We start from the raw sequence: 24526 nt of genomic DNA, 5'->3' as shown, positions 1-24526 counted from the left end.
TCTGGAGAGAAGGCTGAAACCTTTTCTTTCAGGTCTAGATCTGGCCACCATTATCCAAACTCTTGTTACCTCAAGATTAGAATCCTGCAATGCACTCTACCTGGGGCTGCCCTTGAAGACCATCCATAAAGACAAAGTTGGTGCAGAACAGTGTCCCACCTTCTCGGGGGGGGGGGGAGCGGGCAGTTGCTAAGAGGTCCAGAATCTGCACTGGCTCCTAACAACTTGAATTCTTTCCGGTGTCTAGCAAATTACAAATAGGACCGTTTTTTTGGAAGAGGCACAACCAAGGATGAGTAATGTGTGACTTGGGCCTTTGACTGCTACCAGTTGTTTTGGCACAAAGGATAGAGCAAAAAGAAGAGGTCTTGCACAGGTATTAATGTTTTCATAAACAAACACTCATTTTGTCTTTCTTATAGTGAAGATATCATTGGATGGTGAATAAAAGATTCAGCTTTGGGAGTTTCTGTTTCAAGTAAGTGTTTTCCTTTAGGAGAGAGAAGCCTTTAACAAGGTATTCCTGTAATGGACTTGATAGTGAAGAATAAGGCCTATTTTTACATACATGGTTACTCATTTACCTATCATTACCTAAGAGCCTTCCACTTACAAATGTGAAAAGAAAAAAAAATATACCTGTTTGCCATGATTATTTGCCTTTCAGCTACTGATTTTTGAGCTCGGAGACCTAGGAAGCATTGCTTTGGCATTGGTGTATCAAGTGTCCTAGCTTTTATTAGTGATGAACTTTTGAAAGGAAATCCCTCTCAGTGGCATAATTTTCTCTCACTGAAAGGGAAACTGTTGAGCCAAATCTTAGATTCCTATAAACTATAAAGTTTCTTATGATTTTTATAACTGTTCTAACTAGGCAATCCCCATTAGGAAAATCTTGAAAGTAATTTGCCCTTAAAAGGGAAAGGCAAATACATCCATTGTGACAAGTACAGAGGCTTTCTTTCATACTTCACAGGAAAGAGGTAACATGCTATCCAGCTCTGACCTTGTTGGAATGTCACAGGCAGGATATTTGCTGGCCTGAGGTAAAGGGCAGGACTTTGTCCTGCAGAGCTCAACACAACAACAAAAAGCTCTACACTTTGCAAGTGAGAGCATTACCTATTTACTGAGAAGGAGAGAAAATATAGGAAAAGGAAAAAAGAGACTGGGGATGGAAGGAGGAAAGCATGAAAGATAGACACCAGTTCTGGGACAGCAGTATCCTTTTCAAAAACTAAGTAGTGAGGCCAACAAATTTCCATTCAATGCAGAAATGAGTTGAAAAAGAAAGGTCCTAATTAGGCCCATCTTCCAAATATTAAAGCTATGTCAAATAAAAGCACCTGACAAGTTTAGTTTTATTGAAGGTCTGTTCCATTCTCACATTACATTTAGTCACTTACATACAAGTAGTTAATGGTATAACATGCACTACAAACAAGTAGTTAGGACAAAAAGTACTGGTGATAGCCTTTTGTTCTAAGTTAGCCCTCCCTCACCAAAAAAAACCAGATGCAATTACAATACTGCACTAACACTTGAGGAATAATGCCCCCACACTAAACTTAGAATCTCATAGGTATAGCTAACAAAATCTAGTTTTCTATCTCTGTGAAATACAGAATCAAGTAGTATGAAAGAAGAGAAAGATATAACATTCAGTGTAATTACAGCAACACTATATGAACACTAGAAAAATACAACCTGAAAATAAATATTCATATTGTAACAAAAAGGAAAAAAAACATAAAGATATCATGCAAAACATTACTAAGGACAAAGATTTGGGAAGAACAGATCAATTATTCAACTCATAATGGGACAAAGCAACTTTCACACTTTCAGTCACTATTTTGATTTAGTCCACATCATAGCCACCTAATGTCCTCTTTGGTAGCCTACAAAAAACAAGCTGAAGGAATTCCTAGACCCTCTTCCCCCCATACTATATAAAAATACATACAACTTTCAAGTCTTGAGAAAGACAAAGACTAGAACAATTAAAAAAAACTACAATAACTGTATCCAGATGTATAAGTAAAGAGCTAGTGGGATTCCGAGTCACATCCAGACTTGTTTTACGGTTTCCATTTACCAAGCTATATGCGAGCTTTATTACTGGTGTAAAACAGGACAAGCAGTAAGTGCCAAGATTACCAGTTACAACAGTAAAAAAAGTGATACAAAAGGACCATTAAAAAAATCCCAACACATGAAGATCTACATGTAATTTTGGGTAAAACACAAGCATGAATCACACGACATTACTGTGCCCCGTTATAAGTAGTCTTTTACTCTGGTTTCAGAAGATAACAGAACATGCAAATTTATATTCTCCTTTATGAAACTACAGTTTGCGAGAAAAAAAATTATTCTACAAATAGGACTGATAAGATTATTAAGATGTTAATAACTACTCTTATGAAAAGAGACTGGCATTTTTCAATCGGACTGAATCGTTACAAAAGGCAGTTTAAGATCTGCGCTTAAACTGAAAAATTTCATTTGTTGTTACTTAAATTGTTAAATTCAATTTGCTTGTTACTGCTGACAGTGGCACCAACTGAAAAAATTAAAATTACCAAAGCTTGAATATTTTACTCACCAAAAATTAAATTTTATTGAAATAATAATAAAACACAATACATTCAGCTTAGTAGTCACATGGTGAACTGTTCAATGCGTGGAGATTTCACAATCCAGGATCCATAACCATGCTGCTCCAAGTAGGTTTTCAGCAATTTTTTAGCTTCTTGGTAGGATGCAGACTTAATCTGAACAAAAGCAGAAGTTAAAGGATTGTTAAAGAGTAACGTTACAGAGTGCCACAAGTTTTTGATACTGTTAAGTATTAACATAAGGTACCACTACAGTATCCCAAAATACCCATCACAAGAAGTTATAATTTAGACAAAACTCGAGATGCCAACATTCACTATTGGAGAGCAAAAGTGCTACAGATTTACTGGAGAGATGGTTAAAAAAATTGCAGTGCTCTTCTAGAAGACTGGATATAACGTGAATGGAAAAACAAAGTCTGGGGAAATGGAACTTTGGATAATGCATGATTTTCATTACTCACTTTCTGTAAATGCATGTTAAATCTAAATACAGGGTAAGTTAATCAAGCACCGAAGAAAATTAGTGCACTAGGAAAAGAAGAACAAAACTTGATTCCAAACGCAATATTCTGATGCATTGTTCCTGGCCCCCTGACAAATTTGTTGATACCCTTTTCCACAAGACTTCTCAAGGAAGAATGGTGCCTGAAGTTATATAGAATAAAGGTTAACAGAATTGAACAAAAAAAGGGCTAAAACTTTCTAAGAACGCTAGAAAACTAGACATTGTAAGAAAATGGCTGTCAGTCTCCACAGATAAAGATCAATCATGAAAGTTTCAATCCAATTCAGGACACTTCTTAATTTGTAACTTCCAAAAACAATTTTTTTGTCAATGTATTTTTCACCACAAACAAAAATTCAAAATTAAAAGTTTGTCAAAATAATTTCATAAGTGAGTAGAATTTCAGCATTATGAACAGTTTGAGTTTCTCTTGCAAACAGCAACTCTGAAAGTATATGAAACAAAGTTAAGACTGCTACCAGCCATTCATGTAAAATCTTCAGCACACTAGAACTAGTTACCTTCCTACATTTTGAAAGCAATCATTAAAAGGACATTTACTAGAGCTTTTCCTTTAGCTAGTCTTACCTTTGCTTCATATGTACAAATACCAAGCAAATCATCTCGTTTTGCTTCCTTAGAAAGCAGATGAAAACGACTTAACATTGCAGCCTTGCAAAGACGACTTGCCATTGAAGCACCACTTTTGAATGGCGAACTACAGTGAGCAATGAAACAGATTAGAGATTCTACATGCTTCAAACCCCAAATTTAAAATGATCTTTTTCAAATAAAAATGTTAACCTTAGTAGTACGAAATTCCATCCACTTAATTCAGGGGGAAAAAGCAATCAAAAAAAGTAAATGCGTCACAATTACAGCTAGTAAAATGATGGCTGAATCTTTTTAACTAGCAATTTACCAGCACCAGAAAAGTAGCAGTTAAAGACATATTTCCACTATTAAGACTGTTTTCTTCAAAGAGTACAAATGGTGGGAGAATAATATTTTAATTTAATAAGAAATTAAATGATTTTTCTTTATTTCAGTGCATCACTGAAAGATTATGTGTCAAAAATTGTCTCTAATTGGAGAGTGTATTCAATTAGTCGAGGAGGGAATCTCTCACATTTACACTACAATACCATGGCTTAAAAACAAGAACTGTTTGAGAAACTTTGCACTTAAGCAGATGTATGCGCACACATACCCACACACACTGATCAGGCTCATCACTATTTTTATTATGATGTAAGAATTCTAACCTTTCAGTGATCTTTCCACTTAACCCATCCACAACTTCCAACGAAGTGTCCCCTTGTGACCAGTTCACACTGAGACACCTGTTTTCCACATCTACCTCAACTGGGTGCGTAGCAGTAACCAAACTAATATGAGGTCTGTTGACCAAATAAAACATGGGAAGCTCTGAAGTGAGTGCATCATCAACACGCTGTTTTACAGCTATTTCTAGTCCTCTTGTATTACTGCAGTTTCCATCTCCTACAAAACAAAAAACCCACAAAAAAAAAATTCAGTATAAACAGAAACAGATAATACAAGAAAATTAATCAAATTTTCAAGAGGGATCAGGCAGCTTTCATTATTTCAGGTTAATTTTAAATTCAAGGTTGTTTTACAACTAAATTCCAATACTTAGTTCACAAAATAGAAACATGCTCAGTGGTAATGCAAACTTTTTTATAACTACTCCTTTAAAAAGTGTTATTTTTTAAAAATGTACTTTTTCTACAGAAAGGCTCAAATTACACTTCATTTAGTCTAGAGTTTCTCTGGATTGTTTTCACTAGAATTGTATTGCATACTTTCATAAAATGTATTATTTTTGTATTTATTTATTCCTCTTCAAAACTGATAAAGTTTTCAAAAAATAAGATACTGGATTACAATAACGAAAATTAAGATTTTCCTAGATTTTCACATGCACGCTTCTACTAGGGTAGATTTCTTTACAACTTGCATTAAAAAAAAACAATTCACAACACAAGAACTGGAGAGAAAAAAAAGAGCACTATCCACTATTCTCTGGGCGCCAAATTCAAAGCTGGAAAAGCTTGAGAGGGTCCAGCCACCTGCATGATCAGAGACTTGCATGGCAAGCCATACAAGGAAAAGCTGAGGGACTTGGGCCTCTTCAGCCTAAAAAAACAGAAGACTGAGCGGGGACCCGGTAGCAGCTTACTGCTATATCAGGTGAATACATCAAGGGCTTGGCGAGCAACTGCTCACCAGGGCACCCTTGGAGAAAACCAGGAGAAATGGCCACAAACTCCTGGAAGACCATTTCAGGCTTAACACTAAGAAAAATTTCTACACGGTCAGGGTGTTCAGACTGTGGAATAAACTCCTTTCAGAGGTATACAATCACCTACCCTGGAAATCTTCAAATGGAGACTGGACGGTCACCTCACTGGGGTCACCTGACCTCAGTTGTCTTTCCTGCCTAGTGCAGGGGAGCTGAAACCGATGATCTCGCGAGCTCCCTTCCAGCCCCTTGCAATCTACGAATCAAACCCTGTGGGCTGGATAAGTGATGTGGTGCTGGTCCACAAGCTGGATCAGACCCAGGAACCCACGTTTCCCATCCCTGCTTCCAGCATCTGTGCTGTTATCTGTGCACGTTCCAGACTAGCGGGAGCAGGCACCACATGCAGCACTGATCCCAGAATAGTTGTCACATGTAGAATGGTGCCCCCTCCTCTACCTAGTTGGACTGCATTGCATACATAGCATCTGGTAGCTGGTCTAGGGTGGCAGGGTCTGGAAGCAGCACCAGGGGCTGGATAACAGGGCCTTGTGGGCTAAATGTGGCCCACAAACTGTATGTTTGAAACCCCAGTGTTATTCTACCCACAGGAAAGGTAAGAGATATATGTGACATAGAATACAATGTCCACATCTGTCTGAATGATAGACTAGGGTGCTAAGAGGTCGGAAGGCTAGTGTGGCTTGTGCTCTTATAGATAACTTCCAAAACTTTATTCCATATCAAGACAAAAAAAAAAAAATCACCGCAACAATTTTAAAATTTGAGAATGAACCTATGTGAAATCAAACCTATCATAGTACAAATATGATGAGAGAAGACTTGGCAAAGTTTAGCATGCTATATTATTATTTTAAACAATTTTACTGTAAAACATCTGAGCCAAACAACAAAATACTACTACTCAAAGAAAAAGCCAACTACCATAAAACGCCTATATCTTCCTACTCTCAGCAAGCTTCCATCCCTTAAAATAAAACTGCCCCAGTAACAACCAGAGATACTATAAAAAGGAAAAGGCAGACTTTCAAGAGTCCAGCCTGCTTAATTAATCCAAATTTTAAATATAACACCTGCAAAACATTATAAAAATGCATCAAAGCTTTTTGACAAATGCCACTTCCACCTTCCCAGTTAGGGGACCTTGTAGTTCTTGAACTCTGATACGTCTAAGACACCACGGTTTAAATGGTTATCACTGTCCTTTGTTATTCTTGGTAGGTTTAAAAAAATTAAATTGTTACAAATTAACAATTACATTTAATATTGACATGTAATAGCAGAACATGGGAAAAGCTCACACCAGAATCAGAGGTCAATCTAATAGAGTTTTAAGCATGGCGATTTCAAAGAGAAGTATATTTATACTGGCGTATAAAAGATTCTGTAACAAATTTTAAAACAAAGTATTACATTCCATCTCGTTAATATTTTTATATAATGTCAACAAAACTGAAAAATGGATTTGTATCCACTTGAAGATACAGCATAACAGTGAATTCTGCTTTAGCAAGGAAGTCTTACCAACAAGTATGCCACTGAGATAAACTGGCTGAATGAAGTGACTCAGCAACGCTCCCTGGACACCGAGAACTTCCCATTTTGTTAATTTGTCACTGGCTGACATGCTGTTCACTCTGTAAGCAACTTCACTGGGGCAATAAAACGTTAGGTAAATCTTGCCTTCTACAGCAACATGGAGACTCAATTCTTCATTTGCTTCAAATGCAGATATAGAATTTGGATTGAGACGTCTAAAATTGAAAATTACAGGACAGATGAATTCCAGCAGGAAAGTTAGCTTTAGAAAACAATGAAATATTTACAGGTACTGCTAAACTAAGGGACCTGGATGTAGCAATGCCTAGAATTGACTTGCTTAATTTTCAGACAGCAGGTACAGACATGAAGTTCACAAATCCAAATTAAATGCTCAAGTTTTCTATACAATGCACAAGATCTGTACGTCTAAAAGTAGCTCATGGAGGGCTGAAGAAGAGTAATGGGCACCTAAATCAACAAGCAGGAAATGCCAAGAGGGCCATATGCAAAAATCTCACTTCTGGATTTAAGTTCTGACTGTAGCCATATATAAGGCTATGCTGTATGAAAGTTTGGAATTCATAGCCCAAATACTCTCTGTCCCCAAGACCTCTACATGATTTCTTAGGATACTAACTGACATTTCTTTTAAAACAAGCGAAAGGTGGTGGAGGAGCTAGTAGAAGAGAAAGTGGTGGTAATGTGCTGTCATCCAACTTTTATATGCAACACCTAGAGCAGGGGTGCTCATCTTCCAGCCTGCAGGCCACATACTGCAGGGAGTGATGCAAAATTTCCAGGCAAATGGGGAGCCTTGAGCTCTGTGAACTGCATTAGGCACCTGACCCCAGCATCCAGGGCCAGGCACAAACAGCACCAAGTCCCAACCCCAACATGCAGGGGCAGTGCCATGCCTATGGGGTCCAATCCCATGAGGTGTGGATGGGAGGTGGTGGTGCCACCAGGCTTCCAAGGCCCAATCCTGGTGCACAGGGGCAGGAGGGGATGGCTCCAGGCCCCCGGGAACCAGTCCCAGTGCACAAGGGCAGGATGGGGTGGCCCCAGACCCCAAGGCCTGATCCTAGTGTGCACAGCTTGATCAATCCTACAGACTGGCCTCATACCCATTCATCTGGCCCATGAGGCAAATAAACCCAGTTTTCAAATAGGAATCCACAGAATTAAAAACATTCTGCCCAGTTATGGTCTGAGTTCTCTGCAATAGAAAAATTATTCTATTATTTTTCTGTAGTCACAAACAGAGTGAAGACTAATAGTTGGCATTTTCCTAGAATTACCTTGAATCTACCAAGGGGCACCACAAGTCTAAAAAGGTTCAGAACCACTAACTTAGAGGTTAGAGAACTTGCTCAGGAAATGGAAGACTTAAGTCGTACATCTTCTTCAGCCTAAGGAAATTCAAGCCAATGGCCCCCACCTCCCAGGTGTCTAACCTACAAAGCTAGGGGCTACGTTTAAGTAGGAGTACTCTGCTTTTGGGAGAGTTCTGCCAGAAATGAACGATTCACTTGGCCAGACAGAGAATAAGAACAAGCAGATGCACATGCACAAGCATGTAAACAGTGACTCTACTGCTATCATCTCTGGGCTATGGTCTGGGAGAACAGGAACCTGGGTTCTGGGCTCTACTGTGAGGACAGCTTATGCGTTAGAACACTCATTGGATGAAATGCACAACCAGTAAACATATGCACAGACTGAGGATGGCAGAACTTAGAGACAGCTCTACACTTGGGGTTATTATTTTAAAGGGGGTAACCATTATCATTTGTGGTTGTATTTTTAAATACAAGTGGCTATTGAGTGCTGAACTCAATACTGTCAGTATGTAATTAGGCCTGCTTACAGCACACCTACTGAATCTAGCCCTTTAGACTATTTAGGTGCAGTAATACCTAGTTTAAAAGTCCCACAACAAACCTACATGGGGGAAGAAAGGTGAATGGCTCAGCACCTGCCCTAGGTGCCTTGCAGAGGAGCAGTGCAAGACACCTAGGAAATTTTACTGGAGAAAACTTAGGTGCCTGTGGACTTTCTTGAAATAGGCCAACTGCTCGTTCTCCAAAGGTTGGCCACCTTAAATGTGTTTCAATTTGATATCCCTGCCCCACCTCTCCTCCCCACACTGTAACTTAAAGAAAAAAAAAAATCATCACTTGTTACTTTTGGAAATTTAATCCAATACCACTAAAAGATGGTTAGCACTGCAAGGGATGAAAGCTGCAAGAAGGTCTATATATGCTACAAACAAAGCTGTTCAAAGTTCCATGATTTCCCCGACATATTCAAGCCTGGCTTGAAAGAACTTTTAAAATTTCTCAAAATTTTAAATTAGTTTCTAATTTATACTTACATCAAACAGCTTCTATTTTTATAATATTCTGTATTAGACATTCCAAAAAAAATAAGATTATTTTATTACAAAAAATGAGTCAACACTTAAGACATGGAGTAAATACTCCTCACTGGGCACATCTACATGTTCATTAACATGCAGTCGTTACTGCACAGTAGTGCCAGCGAACACCTCTTTTGTGATGCTACCGAGCAGTACCCTAATACGGTGCAATAGCATATTAGCACTGTTTGTGCTGTGATGTGCTACTGCGTTATGTCATTAGGCTACTGCGCAGTAAACATCATGCACAGACATGCCCACTGTGATCAGATGAATTCATTCAGAATGGAAGATTAAAATTCTTAGTACATTTGAATAATTAAATGCTATGTTTGAAAACTTCAGGATACTTACAGCTGTGACTTTATCTGAGCAGATCCTTTTGGCAACTGATTTAAGTAGAGGAAAATATTTATATTTTGTTTTAGAGTAAGCAGACTTGATGCTGGTTCCATACAAAACACAGATTTTTCTGTCAAAGCAGTATTTTTACTGTAGAAGAGCAAAAGATGCCTATAAAAATACCTAAAAGAAAGTGTTATAACTCAAGATTTGGGGAAATTAAAGACTTAGCATTTATATAATAAAATTTAAATTATTTTAAGTTGCTGGACATTTACATATAGCTATTACCTGGCATATCATCTTTGAGATTGGAATGATTAAAAAGTAAACATGAAACCACTCTGTACAAGTGGGATTTATTTAGCTTAACAAAAATTGTTACTTGCATGCCTTATTGCCTATGTTGTCATTTTCTTACCTAAGCAGTGAGCGTCTTGCAGTAACAATAGCATGACTATCATGCAAAACTCTCCCATCAGGATGAAAACACTGACTGTAATTGTATTCCCCTGTTCCTATAGCTACAACTTCAGGCTGACCAGCTGAAAGAAAAAAGTAGATAACACATTAGCTTAATTTGATTGAAGAATTCCCTCTTTTTACAAGACCTGCTTTTAGAGTAATTAAATGACTACACAACATTTGATTATAAAAGAGAAGAAAGAGACTTGGTTAACTTGACTACTCAGTTAACTACCTAGTCAAAATCTGATTGATAGATTAGTATTTTATAGACAGAAGATAGACATTTTGAGCACTTCACTCATTCTCCTCTTGCCCTGTAGAATATGGGTAGGAAATTATTGTGGCTGGAAGGACACAACGAGTTTGTGAGATGTCAAGGGCCACAAACAAAATCTTGATAACTTTAAGATATCATTTTAACAAATTATAGATAAAAAATATCACATACTAAAAATCAAACATCTAATATAACATTTACATTTTACTTCAAACAAGAATTTTTGTCCCAATTTGGGGGGGGGGGGGTGTTGAGTAGTGTATATGGAAGCAATTGCATAATAGCTCAAAATAAAGTCTTACTCTTGTATAATGTATGTGCGCGCGCGCTCATGCGTGCATGGGGGGGGCTATAGGTGGGGGATGTGTGTGGGGGTGAGTTGTGTGTCAGTTTGTGTGTGCGTGTCCATGGGGTAGCGGGGTGCTGCCTGTGTGCTCAGTCCCGGGAGCTGACAGGTGGGGAGGGTAGGCAGGGAGCATATGCCACAGAGCTTGCCCAGGTGGTACAGGTGCAGTGTGCTCCCCATCCAGCCCGTGGCTGCCCCTGCCCACCAACCCTAGCCAGTGTGCACAGCTTCCCAGAGTGACTGCATCCAGTGCAGCTGTGGCTACCCAGGAACTACTCGGCTCCTCCCCCTTCCCTTCCTCCCCTCCCCCGCCTCCAGTGGCTCCTCCTTCTCCTGCACCACTCCAAGTAAGAGGAAAGCTGCAGCTGGGCAGCTCCTGACCCAGTGTGCAGGGCTCTAGCTCCTGGTCACCTTGCATCCTCTTGGCCACCTGCAGATGGGTTCACTGACCTAAGCAGCCAAGTGGGTGGAATGTGGCCAGGAGCTAGAATTGGAGCTCCATGCGCTAGGGCAGGAGCCACCCAACTGCAATTCCCACCCCCCGCTCCTTCCTCCCTGCCTGGCTCGACAAGCAGTGCCTAGCGCACACGCCCACAGCTGCCGCCTCTGAGCCTCAGTGCTACCTGCTGCACGGAGCAGTGCAGCAGAGGCAGGAGGAACCAAACAGTAGCTGGGCAGCTGTAACGGCGCTGGAAAGAGCTCGGCTGGGAAACTGTACATGCTGGCTGGGGCCATCCAGAGATGGGAGTGCAGCATGGGCTGCCCTGCGCACAAGCAGGCAGAGCTCAGCCCTATGAGGAGTTTCATAGGCCAGATCCAATCAACTTGCAGACCAGATCTGGCCACCACTATTTTGACCACCTTTGCTGTTGAAGGATTCCTGGTTTTGTTTGTTTGTTTGATGATATCAGCTTTATTTCTGCAATACTGTTTTAGTCTAAGTCCATTTTTCTAGGAGTGTTATGGGTTTTTTCCCTCTTGACTCTTTCACTCAACTCTCCAATTCACACTTTGCTCCTAATAATGAACTTCTTACTGTTGATAGAGCTAGATACACCAATTTTCTATACATCTTAGTCTGCGTATTTAGTCAGTCAGCATGGCAATTAGCAAGCAAATGCTCCAAAGTGTCATATTAAGTAGTCAACAGACTCCACTGGCCCCTATATTTTCAACTGTTAGTTTGATATTAAGGGTACTTAGGGGTTCATAAGAATTTAGGGAATTGATGGTAATCTGATGTTCCAAAAATATTGAGGATTAACTGCTATAAAGCAATCAGAGGTGTTTCTCCCAAAGGCTCAGAATACAGTCTCTGCAGTTATCAGCTCATGCTGGCAAAATTCTGCTTCCAGAGGATTTCTAACAAACTCTGATGCAGAGCCTCCAATAAAAGATTATTCCAGAGTTTTGTAACTTGAAAAGGTTAACAGTAAGTGTACAGAAGAGGTTAGAGACTATTTTTAAACATTTCACTGTACATCTGGGGCCACTGCATTTCAAAATCATATTATATCACAGCTTCTCTCAGGACTTGATTGATTGTAAATGGTCAGAGACAGATGAACATATAAAAAGTTATAATGAACAGGACAGTTACCGAACTGAGTAGGATAAGAAGAAACTGATTTATAATATGCAGCCAGGGCAGTTACAGTAGACATCAGGAAAAAATATTTCAACTATAAGGATAGTTATTCACTGGATCAGGCTACCAAAAGACATTGTGGAAGTCCATTTTTTGGAGGTTTTTAAAAACAGATTAGACAAACAACTGTCAGGCATGGTTTAAGTACATTAATTTCTCCCCCATCTCTAGCTTCTCTGACTATACCTTCAGCCTATCCATTTTCTCCTTTTTTCTTTTCTGGTATGAGTTTCATCCATAGTTGGTTATAAGCAATGACTACTGAAGTCCACCTCACCAACTTTGCTTTGCTTACCTTTGTTCAGTTACACATCTCTAACCATCTTAGTAACATTCCTCCACACTATCCCATTGGCTTAAGATCAACATGGAAAGAATGAAGCCAATTTGCTGCCCCTCATTCTTCATATTCATCATCATTCAACTTCTAAGTCTAAATCTTTGGTTTAATTCTGGCTCTCTATTTCAACCCAGTACAATTTTTCTTTCTCCCCTCAAAAACAACAACAAAAAAAAGGATTCCTCTTCTTTCCTCTCTGTCCACACTACTCAAGTCTTGTCTATGCTCTTTAAACTTCCTCTTTAGCTTACCCAAGTTCCTACCTTTTCATTAAAGAAAGTAATGGAGTAATGCAGTGGCTAGGCATAGGGGGTACATGGGGACGCATGTGCACTCCCTGACAGGCCACATTCCCCGCTTAGGCAATGGGCGGGGAGGGGGGGGCAGGAGTGCCCATGCCCTCCCCGCGAGTGCAAGCCAGGGAGTGGAAGCGCCGGATGTAGCTCCCGGTTAGTGAGTTTTGCTGCGGAGGGGCCTCCCCCAGTCAGAGAGATTGGCCACAGTCGCTGACTGGTCACCGGCGGCAGGGACACACACACACACACACACACACACACACACACACACACACACACACACGACATGCCCCCCTTGCTTAAGGTGGCACCAGTCATGCATGGAGTAATGACTACCATTAGAGCTCAAATGTGAGCAAATTCTTAATCACCTGACCAATTTCATCATCGCATCTTGAAGAGTACAAAGAACTACCACAAGTTAAAAACAGCATGCTCCAAATCCAGTGTAGTAGCAGGAAGAAAGGCAAGCGAGAATTTTAACCATCGTTTCCTGCCGTGCAAATGCCATCACTAAGTTAGCTGAATGGGGCAGCCTTTGAAAGTAAAAGACTGTTCTCAGAAAAGCAGCTAAAATGTAACAACTCATGTTCTGATTACTGTACTATTAAAAGTGACTTCTCATATCTGAGATAGGTAGAAATTGCTACCTTTCTTCTGTAGCCCAAACCTACCCACAATGCTCTGTATCTTCAGGACTTGTTGACTACATTACAGATATGTTCTTTATTTGGCAACAGTCCTGAAAGTCACTGCATCCTGCTGCCATGTAGAACACAGCCTTTAAGTTATATAATTATATACTGATATTTTCTGCATTGTCCAGCTTTTATCCAGCAAGAACATGACATTAGAATTTAGAAAATAAACAAAAGTTATGTTATTTTGACTGGCCTCCTAAGTTCAAAAGTAAAAATCTTAAGGACACCCCATGCTGGAATTCTCTTCATTTCATTGCATACCCGTGTACAATTCTGTAGGTGGTTTTAACGGCACATTAAGAAGGTTGGGGTTACCATCAGGATTTATTAATCTAAAATCTAGTTACAACATGTTCAGGGTCTCTAGATTTTTGGACGCATGCACACTATAAACAGCTTTTTTCTTGTATATAACTGAAAACAAATCAAAACACTTGCCTTTTTCAATTATGAAAGCAGCCAATGAACTGCTACAACTCTGAAACACAGGGTATTTGGCAATCAGACTGTTAAATGCTTGCTTGACTGCTTGTGAAATTTTTTCATAAACCAGATGCCTTCCCTCTTTAAAATACAAACACAAACATTTTAAAAGAAAAAACACATAGGAAAAAAGCAATATCTATTATTTAAGTGAGCTACAGTATTCAACAAATTATAAAAGTAGTTCAATACACTAATCCATAGTGCATCTTAGCATCAGTGGGCATTTGGGGGCTTAAAAATTAACAAAAGAAAATCTAAATGAGTTGTTATTGAGCAACCCATTCAGAGTTCTGCAAGTGACTGTCTCCAACAGCCTTTAACATGTTAACTACAGGAAAACTACTTGAGCTGTATCTATTTATCCACCTGTACAAAAAATTATCACTCTTCTACTTTTAAAAGCACTGCAGTATTTAGGGCCACTAAAGCACATATATCCTGTTTGAAGACAGCAGTATTGCTATAGACGTTTCTAACTTTTCAGTAACTGCTGCTCTGTAGGATCTCTCTTAGCCTCCTAATTAAGTTACCGGAGAAATAAGAAATTGAGGGTCCTACCATAATGAAACTCTGCAACGCAAGTAGGTCCTGACGAAATTCTGGGTTCTGCAGGAATCCGGGGAGGACCTGCAAAATTAACCTTCAATGTTTGGAAATGTAGAGGACATTAAAGGTTTCAAGACATCAATACTCATTTAGTGTATCCCATTGCTGCAAATACTCATTTTAAATCCAAGTTCCAAAACAGGTTGGTGAGAGGGGAAAAAAAAATTTCAGCAAGCCACACAAAACTAGAGGAAGAGAACCAAAGTCAATGAACATCCGAGATATTTAACCTCACGCTTTACCATCAGTTTTAGCTTTGAACCATTTCTCTCAATTAATCCAACAAATATTTACAAGTTACCCTCAAAGGAGATTAATGTGATGACAGAATCCTTTTGAAAACATATAGGTCACATTCACCGCAGACATCATAAAAAAATTCTGACCATAAACAAATAATTTATAACAGTAAACTTTTGAAAAGAATGCCTTCAATGATGTGTAAGAATTCAGAGAGAAATTGCAGCAAGGATACTTTCCCTTAAGGCACTCTCCCCATTGTATAAAGGAGGAACTTCAAAAGAAGAGCTAAAAAGGCGCACCAGAATAAAGGACTGAAACATCTGAGGACTGTAAGGGACTCTGCCCAAATAATTCACTGAAAACGTCAAGACACATTTTAAGTTTTAGTAAAGTTACACACAAAACACTTAACACTCTTTCTACAAATGTCTTCATATAACCTTTAAAAAAAAAAAAAAAATCTATTAATGATACCAGAATATTTACCTGAGTTGTCAAGAACCTTTGGTTCTGTGTCCTCCAACTGCAATAGTTCATCAAGAGCCAGTTTTGCTGCATTTGATTTGGATTCCTTTTTGCTTTGCCCTAAGCCAGTCTTATACTGAACCCCATCTATCACAGCACAAAAAGCAAAGTAACTCCCCAAGATATTGCCTTGGAGGGGGGAAAAAAAAAAATCATACAATTAGATGTTACGTTTTAACTAATTTTAATTAAAAACATAGTTATTTATTAGCTTTATACATCTGTCACCATGGAAAACAAGATGATTCCAAAACAAAAATAACTCTAACAGCACAAAAATAAAACTTTATGACCAGCAGAGCTTTAGGATTTTATTTATATTATACTTTTCACTTTTGCTATTCTCTTCATCAAGGTCCTCCAGTAGTTTTACATACCCTAACAAAAAAATCTGATTTTTTGTTGCTAAAACCACTTTATCATATCATCTTTCATGTCAGAGGATTCGGCAGGTTCTCAACACTTTCACAAAATCAGGCTGTTTTCCTATTTTCAGGAATGGCATGAAGTTTAGGACAGACTTTTCAGAAGGTAAAATTATAAGGAACAGTTTTAAAAACAGCTCAACTTAAATGTCTATTTTTAAAAATGATTTAGACATTTAAATGCCATCAACTTTAATGAGACACATACACACATACTAACTTTCTGACAGTTAAACCAGCTTAGCTTTTTTTAAGCCAATTTAACTGTCAAAGCATGCACATAAATGGGAAGCAGAGTCAGCTTAAATGTGGCACAAGTTAATGCACCTTGGAGGTATATTATCTTGAGCTGCATTAGTTAAGTAGACCTAGCTCACAAGATGGCTGCCACCATGTCAAGGAGCTGTACATGTGTACCCTCCAACATTGCTTAACTTAATTAAGCTGGCTTGGTTGAGCTGGTTGATTATGTATGCATGTACCCATGAAGGCTAATGCTAAAGAGTTCCAAGTCACTTTCAAAAATGCAGCTTATATATATTAAACTTGTTACATCTTAGCCCAAATCACTAAGAAATCTGTGGCTGAAAATTTCAGGTCTTAATTACTAATCTTTTCTATAGTTTTCTTTCATAATTTATATTACGTTTGGCAGATAGCCAAATGAAGATGAGACTTTTCAACGGTCACGTTTCCCATAATGCATGTTATGAGAAATCCGATTCTGCCAGGTAAGTTTGTTAGACAAGAACAGGCATAAATCTCAAAATCAAATCTCAATATAGAGTCTAAAAAGCAATTTTTGTTCAAGGCTCAAAACATTTTTTCTACCACTAATTTGAACCTTTTTATTTTAATAATGTTACAAGTTGAATTTTGATCTTTAAACCCTCTGATGTTTAAATAAACAAACCATTAAAATGAACCAGAAATATATGACTACCAAAAATGAATCCATATACCAATGAATTAAACAATGAAAACAGTATTTTTTCTATAACACTTAAACACTGCTGATAGACGTGGGAAAAAAAAACTGCAAAGAAGCCCCCCAAAATAACACTTTACTAGAAGTGCATCAGTCTGACCCAGCTCCTCAACATCTGTATAGATTGTACACTTCAGTGGGGCTTTTTGATGGTTTAATTTAATAGCTGATTGAATCAGTGATAAAATTATTAAAAAGCCCCACTTAAGTGCATGATCTATACAGACGTTAGACGAACTGGGTCAAACTGACGCAATGCCTCTTTTGGGCATTTTCTGCATTAAGTGTAGGGGCATGCCAAGCTAAAAGAAGAGCACTGAGGGGTTTTTTCCCCCCAGGTGTGTAAGCAACCAAAACCATTTTCTTTCCTGAATTGTAACCAACTTAGAACTGAGATAGAGGTGATGATTTTTTAAAAATAGAACAGCAGCAGATCGATCAAGTACTAATTCATGCCACTTCCAGGATTTACCTACATGTATAATTACTGCATCAGGTAAACAAGTCCAAGAAGTAGTAGTAGTAGTAGCAGCAGCAGCAGCAGCAGCAACAACAACAGTAAGGAGATCTATGCCAGCTTCTTAGAGCCTATCTAACTTTTTTGCCAAACAAAATTAGAAAAGATGTGCAGGTGCAGAAGAGAAACAGATGAATAAGAATTGCATAGAATAAGCAATAGCCATGAGAAAGATCCTGTAAGATGCCAAATACAGAAAAGTAACCTGCATAATTACAAATAGATGTATGGCCCAAAACCTACTACACCTAATACATGATACTAGGTAAAATCCAGACATCATGGAAAGGCAAGAGCCCATGTAAGTGTGTATCAGGAATGTGCAAAGTGCAATCATTCCAATGAAGACATCAGCATCTGTAATACCAGGTAGTCCAATCCTACGGATTAGAAATGCTGCAGATTTTGCCAAGAAATATGTCCTATATAAAGACTCAACTGTAAATCACATTCAAGATGGGCAACAGATAATGAACCCTGCTATACAATAATGAAGCCTGATATACCTGACCACAAAATAAGCACTGGTTTATCTGGAACAAATGGCCTCACAGCTGGTTCCCTGAAAGTTTATGGTCAGTTGCATAATGACCAATCAATATAAATAGTGACCTATAGAAAATTGCAATTTCACAGAAATTGCAAAATCTAGCATTGCATGAGAAATCAGGCATTACACTCAAATGCATATGACAAAAGAACCAGAAAGAACCACCACCAGATGCATGCTAATCCTAGTCCATGAACTGCAAAACTGTTGGGCAGAAATAAATATGTCATCAATACTGGGATAGCAACAATATTGGTTCTATTTGTTGGTGAAGCTCTGTACTGTGAACTGATGTAACTATAGAGGACTTTAGAGTACAGGGACTGGCTTATTCCACAAGTAGGTTTTCATACACAAATTTTAAGAAGTTATTCATCAGTACACACCCATAGTCACACAAATTTTAGGACTAAGAGATGCCCAGAAAGTGGAAATCTGAGTTTGGTTCAAGAAAAAACAAGCTAAACATTGGTATGCCTTATACCACAATAATTCAGGCTTATTAACTGACTTTTCAGGCAATATGGTGACCACTTTTTGCACAACCTTAGATTTTATGGTAGTACAAACACAAGATATCATGAGCTAACCATGCATATTGTAAAGGTTGATTCCAAAATCTCACCTTCATATCTATAATCAGCAAAGATCCTTAAGGAAGTGTATTTCAAGTTTTGGTGGCAGTGCATACCAGTACAGGATGGCTACTCCTTATGCTCCACTATGTTCAGCGAGAAGGAAATTGGGAACTGCATCCCTCCACCTCCAAATGCATACTATGATTCTTCACAAGATCTGACCACATAAACAATGTAAAGTGAAATGCCATTTGCACTGCCAAAATACATTAATTATCAGCTTAAGTGTGCAAGGAATCTTTGTTATCAGGAAATTAGGACAGTCAACCAAGCAGTCCCTGATGAGTCAAGAATGCCTTAACAATGTAGAAAAGGACTGGTAGGACTACAAGCATCAGCAAGACTTCCTCAGCCACATGCCCCTTTGTCTTACAACCTTAGAGGTCAGATTGGTGTATGCACAAGATGCACAGTCCGTATTGGCTTTAAAGACCAACTAGGGCATATCCAGGCAAGCACACGTGTGGTATGCGGCACTGCAGATCCACCTGAGGTGCGGCACGCCACACATGTAGGTATTCCACATGCTGCTAATTTGCAGTACAGGAGGGATACTTGACACCAGGAGATTCCGGTGTCAAAAAGCCCCATGCTTAAAAAAACAATGCGTTACATATCGTGGCAGCATGGACTGCCCAGAACTGGAGCCTGGCCAACCGGAGCCATGCTCCATCTGTCAGCCAGGCTCCCTGCTGCAGGATTGCCGCAGCTGCAGCCCCCAGAGGCCCTCAAGTAAGGGTGCTGGGATCAGCCTCAGTGCTGACCCCAGCCTCCCGTTCCCCACCCAGGGCAACGTGTCACATGCCAGAGTGCGCGTGCACAGGGATTCCCTGAGGAAAAGCAGCAGCACACATTGTGCTGCTGCTCCTTGTCCCCGGGGAAACGCACATTCCTGCTTGTGGGGACATGCCCCTAATGACTAAGTCAATAATGCAAGGAAACATTCCAAGGCTAGGGATTTTGACTGGAATGTGGTGGTGTTCCTGCTGGGACTTAAGCCCGGGCGTTCCTAGGTAGACAGCCTTGCTCTTACACTAAGAGTTAGATCAATGGCCATATTTGAGATAAGAAAGGAATTTTACACCATCCAGCCCTGGCCCCAAGGTGTCATGACCCCATGCTCCCAGGGTTTCTATTGACACCAGCAGGGAGCAGCGCAGGCAGGACAGGGAGCTGCTCTGGAGCCAGGGCTGGAATCTTGCAGTGGTGGCAGCATTGGGCCGGAGCTGGGACAAAGCTGCTATCTGTTCCCTGCACAGCCCTACCTGAGGAACCCACACTCCTAGGGTCATGCGGGCAGTGGATCATGGCTTTCCCCAGCTCCATCACCACTGCAAGATCCTGGGGCTCCCCAAGCCTGACTGCATCTCCCGCTCCCAGCCACAGGCCCAAACTAGCTACATGCTCTGCCCATGGAGGGTGGGCAGGTTGGGTCCAGTAGCAGCAGCCAAAAGGAGCTGTCACTCCAGGGACTATTGGGAAATAGAGTATGCCACAGGCCTGAGCCGGCCCGCAGACCAGACTGCCCACCTCTGCCCTAGGGTCCCATTAGCAGAGACTGTAGGGAGTTCTGGCTTTGAAGCAAGGAGCAAAGTCTTTATCATCCTCTTCCTTCAGTCTGTCAAGTGTATTTTTACATGCTACCTCCTGTCCCTGTAGTCACAGGACACTGACAAGGCCCACGTACCCCTACTTGACATGTGGCAAGGTAGGATATTCTTGTTTCCGGACTTTATGCCTGGTGGTTGCATAAGAAGGCTGGTTGTGTAGTTCTGTTTGGAATAGACTAGACAGACATTTGTATAGGATGGTTTTGGTAAGTATGATCCCTCCTTGAGATACGGAGCTGATTCCAACCCTATTTTTCCATGATTCTAAAGTCTTTTCCTAGGGACGAACCACCCACTTCACTGAAAAATACTGCAACAAAAATGTAGCTAGTGTATTTACATAAAATGCACTGTTGAATACAAATATTATAGAACAAGTGTAATTGGACAGCTTTGGATGGAGAGACATAACTTTGGAAATTGCAAGTACACTTTGAAGCCTTTCAAACTGCAACATTTCAGTGATGGACAGTGATACAGTTCTTTGCTAGGCTCCCTGGTTCTCCAGCAATGACATCTCTCCAGCTGAGAAGGGGGTACCATGAGGGGCTGTAGTAACCTAAAGCTCTGTAACCCACTGCTGCAGTATGGGTAAGTGGGGCTGGAGAGTGGGAGGGGAGAAAGGAAACAGAGTGGACTTTCAGCGCATCCCAACAGGCCCTGGTCTCCAAGGCAAAGTAAAGGAAACAGAGTTGATGTCAGCGAGCATTCTTCTACCTGCTACACGGTCATTCTCAAGGAATGCTCCTACCAGGACTGGGATACCACATAGAGAGGTACATGGGTACTGGGGGCTCAGGGCCTCAACAGCAGTAGCTAACATCAGTGCACTGATTTTCTAATTCTTGCACATTTTGGTTTTGCTCACACTCAAGTTATAATACTGATGTCAATATATGAAATATACTTTTTGGCAAATAAGTTAAACTTAAATAACTTTATAAAAAGTTTCTCCATGTTACTGGATCACATTCTTATTACATCTTGGGGTGAAATTACACACTACAATTAGATCAACTGCAGTGCCCAGTGCAGGATGAATCCAGGTGCTCAGGGGCAGCACAGGCTGCAGGGACCCCAGGAACAGGCAGGGAGGGGAAACCCTTCCTCTCCACTGCTGCTTCTATTGTTTTTGGGTTGATTGGGATGGCAGGGCAGCAATCAGGGGATGGAGGGGCCAACAGGAGAAGATGGACGGGGTGGTCAGCAGGATGACTGGGGGGGGAGGGAGGGCAAGACTGATACAAGCAGCACAGTGCACATCAGAAGGCATTAACCCAGAACATATTTCTGATCACTAAAACTAAAACACATAGGTTTCTTAGAATTAGCACTTTCTAACTTGAATGTGTAATCTCAGCCATAGAACTTGTTAAAATGTAGTGGAAGTAAGTAAATCCTGAAATGAAAGGGAAACAAAGACTTGTATTTGGGATATTTCATTGTGTTATTGTGTTTTTTGCAGAGCTTTTTATGCCCAACATACAGCTCAGCAAAAACCACATTCCAATGCAGCTCTCCCTAATTATCTTAACAAGATTTAAAAACTTTTAGTCTCTCAAGCATTCACTCTTCCCAATTGATGTGCAAGTGTTGCATCTAATAAAGAAAATCTGGATAATAAGCCTGGGATCAATCTCTTGCAATACTGGAGAAGTAGTCTTGCAACCTGCCCACTTCAGCTAGGGTGTAGACAGTAAGAACTGAAATATATGTACAGTAATACAATAAGCCTGGGTAACATGGGAAGACTTGAACTGCTGCTGCAGGATGTGCAACAGAACATGGCAGCATAACAGAAACATGGCAGAATACCAACTGCAACCAGAACATGCATTACAAGCATAGGCAACTGTGCCCAATTATCATTCAGTGTTGCTCCAAAAGGACACAGCTGCACAAGATTTATATTACAGTCATAACTAGACATACCCAGTGAAAGTGGAGTTGTCTGAGGAGGCAGAACATTAACAGACTCAAATTTTGACACACATTACAACTCTAAGCACAATACAGTTGAGTGCTAATGAAGGACACCACTTTCTTAAAAAAAAGAACATCTGACAATATTCAAAAAACAACTTATGCTTTATTTTATCCCATTAGTTTCGCTCAAATTAAATTAACAAGGAAGTTAAGTGCTCATGAAATCCATGAACAATTTGTGAAGGCACAGTAAAATATCTATTAACAGCAAGGAAAAAGTATTGCAATCTCTACTATTTACACATTAATTTCTGCAATGCCACTAACATCAACCACAAACATATAGCACCTGCAGTTGCAAAGAAAAGCATCTTCTTATAAAAACAGAAACATTTACCTGTTGCCACAGTTTCCTTCAGATCAAGCTGTACACGCTGCATTTGCGCAAACTGATGCAAGGCAGACACTGGATTTATCTCTCCGCGTTTATATTTTACAATAAACTCCTTTGGTATTTTCTTTGGAGGGAGCAATATGTTTGGAGCTGGCTGGGCTCCTTTGAAGTACAGGTTTTCTTGAATTTGACCTAAAAAACATAGGGTTAATTTAAACAACAAAAAAATCATTGCATTGGAAAATTAAAGAAGTTTTTAGAGTGCAACCTGAAAGATGTGACATAAGGAATAATGACACTTTGCCTCAACAACGCCTACCTGAAGACCCAGGTAAGAAAAGCTTCGGCCGGGGTGATACAATTGGTGATGGTCCTGCTTTGAGCAGGCAGGGGGCTGGAGTAGGTCAGTGGTTCTCAACCTTTTTTGGATCAGGACCCATTTGTAAACAGCCATGTCCAGCCTTGACCCAGTAAATAGTTTTAAGTAGAAGACAACACCCTGGTCCTGCACAGGGGTCCCCAAGCAGCCCCTTGCAGGCTGCAATTCTGCCAGCCTGCAAGGGAAAAGCCACAGTTTCCCCATGTTTTCCCCCTTGAAAGGAGAATCAATTTTTAAAGTTTGTTTGTGACCTTTTATATATTCTTGCAACCCATTTTTAGGTCACAACCCACGGTCCCTTCCAACCCTCATTTTCTATGGCATACTAGGCAATTGGAATTATTTATCAGAAAGGCTTTAAAGAGGTACAGCAAGACTGAACAGCTCTTGCTTTTTTCTTTTTAAAGCTATCTGGATTTGTCCCTAAAGACAAAAAAAACCCCAAACTCTCTGGATATCTATACAGGCCCCAAAGAAGGTGCACATTTCTACACTACAGGAAAACGGGAATGGCAGTATTTAGGACTTCAACAGTCAAAACCTGTTCTGTCAGGCGTGAAAACGAAGCAACACTTGGCACCCAGCTCACAAAAGAACTGGGTAGCTTCTACCTCCCCTCAGCCACAGGCAATTTCAGCCAGGGCTGCAGCACAGGGACCATTTCAGACTGGATTCTGCAGGGACTGGCAATATTGGCTCAAGGTCCCCCTGTGAGGTGCCTTCAAGCAGGTGAGAGGAGGCACCAAGAGGCAGAGCCAATGAGCAAGGTGAATGTGCACACAGGAGCAAACCTTGCCCCTCTTCCTTCAACAGCAGCTTTTGAAGCAGGCTGCCTACACTCCCCAGAGAAGCAGGCCTGGATGCCCTCCCAGCGCCCAACAGGGCATCTGATCCAAGCTCCGAGGCAGGACCAGAGCCATGATATGCAACTCGCGCCCTTGGCTCGACTGAGGAACAGCGCGATTCAGTGCGATGGCTCGCTTGGACCCTTTCCGACCCCGTAGGCCCGAGCCCAAGGGCGCGGCCGCAGCCACCACCTGTGAGCGGCGTCACGCGGGAGGCCAGGTTGGCCTCGGGCTCCAGCGGCGCCCACAGCAGGCCCGGGCCTGTCCCCAACCCCAAACCCAGCGCCGGGGAGGGCAGGCGCGAGGACGGCGGCCCAGGCAGGTTCCTCTTCAGCATCTGGGCGAAGCTGGGCACGCCCGATCCGCGCGGCCACGCATCGCCGCCGCTGCTGCCCATCGCGCCGCGCACCAACGGCCAGCTGACGTCACCACCGCCCGCGAAAGCCTCACTCTCACCTGCCTGTGGCCTCAAGGCGCGAGGGCTTCTCCAGGGAAGCCCCGCCTCCAAGCCACGTGACCCCCCTTTCCAGCCAACCGCTGCTAGGGCTCCGCGGGGCGGAAAGGTGTCACGTGTTGGAGGCGCGTGGGGCGCTGCAACG

The 24526-nt window shown here is 40.9% G+C and overlaps 1 protein-coding gene across 3 annotated transcripts; it reads right to left on the bottom strand.

Annotated features, from left to right (window-relative positions):
* Positions 1-1343: 1343 nt before the first annotated feature.
* On the bottom strand, positions 1344-24376 carry ADAD1 (adenosine deaminase domain containing 1). Of its 3 annotated transcripts, none has more exons than XM_006263438.4 (11): positions 24120-24376; positions 22707-22895; positions 15617-15784; positions 14840-14908; positions 14234-14359; positions 10141-10264; positions 9732-9902; positions 6941-7170; positions 4395-4632; positions 3718-3847; positions 1344-2777 (listed from the first exon to the last, which is right to left on the bottom strand). In XM_006263438.4, the coding sequence occupies exons 1-11, from the start codon at positions 24322-24324 to the stop codon at positions 2664-2666; spliced, it is 1764 nt and encodes a 587-aa protein (XP_006263500.1). In that variant the 5' UTR covers positions 24325-24376; the 3' UTR covers positions 1344-2663. The 3 variants fall into 3 exon arrangements, with proteins under 3 accessions (XP_006263500.1, XP_059578068.1, XP_019350155.1); XM_059722085.1 differs by lacking the exon at positions 24120-24376 and adding an exon at positions 18761-18930 and having other exon boundaries at positions 22707-22796; XM_019494610.2 differs by lacking the exon at positions 3718-3847.
* Between the last annotated feature and the right edge of the window lie 150 nt (positions 24377-24526).

This window comes from Alligator mississippiensis, chromosome 2 (assembly GCF_030867095.1).
Source record: "Alligator mississippiensis isolate rAllMis1 chromosome 2, rAllMis1, whole genome shotgun sequence".
Classification (NCBI taxonomy): domain Eukaryota; kingdom Metazoa; phylum Chordata; order Crocodylia; family Alligatoridae; genus Alligator; species Alligator mississippiensis.
The sequence above is the reverse complement of the archived record's forward strand: the minus strand, read 5'-3'. Positions and strand labels throughout refer to the sequence as shown.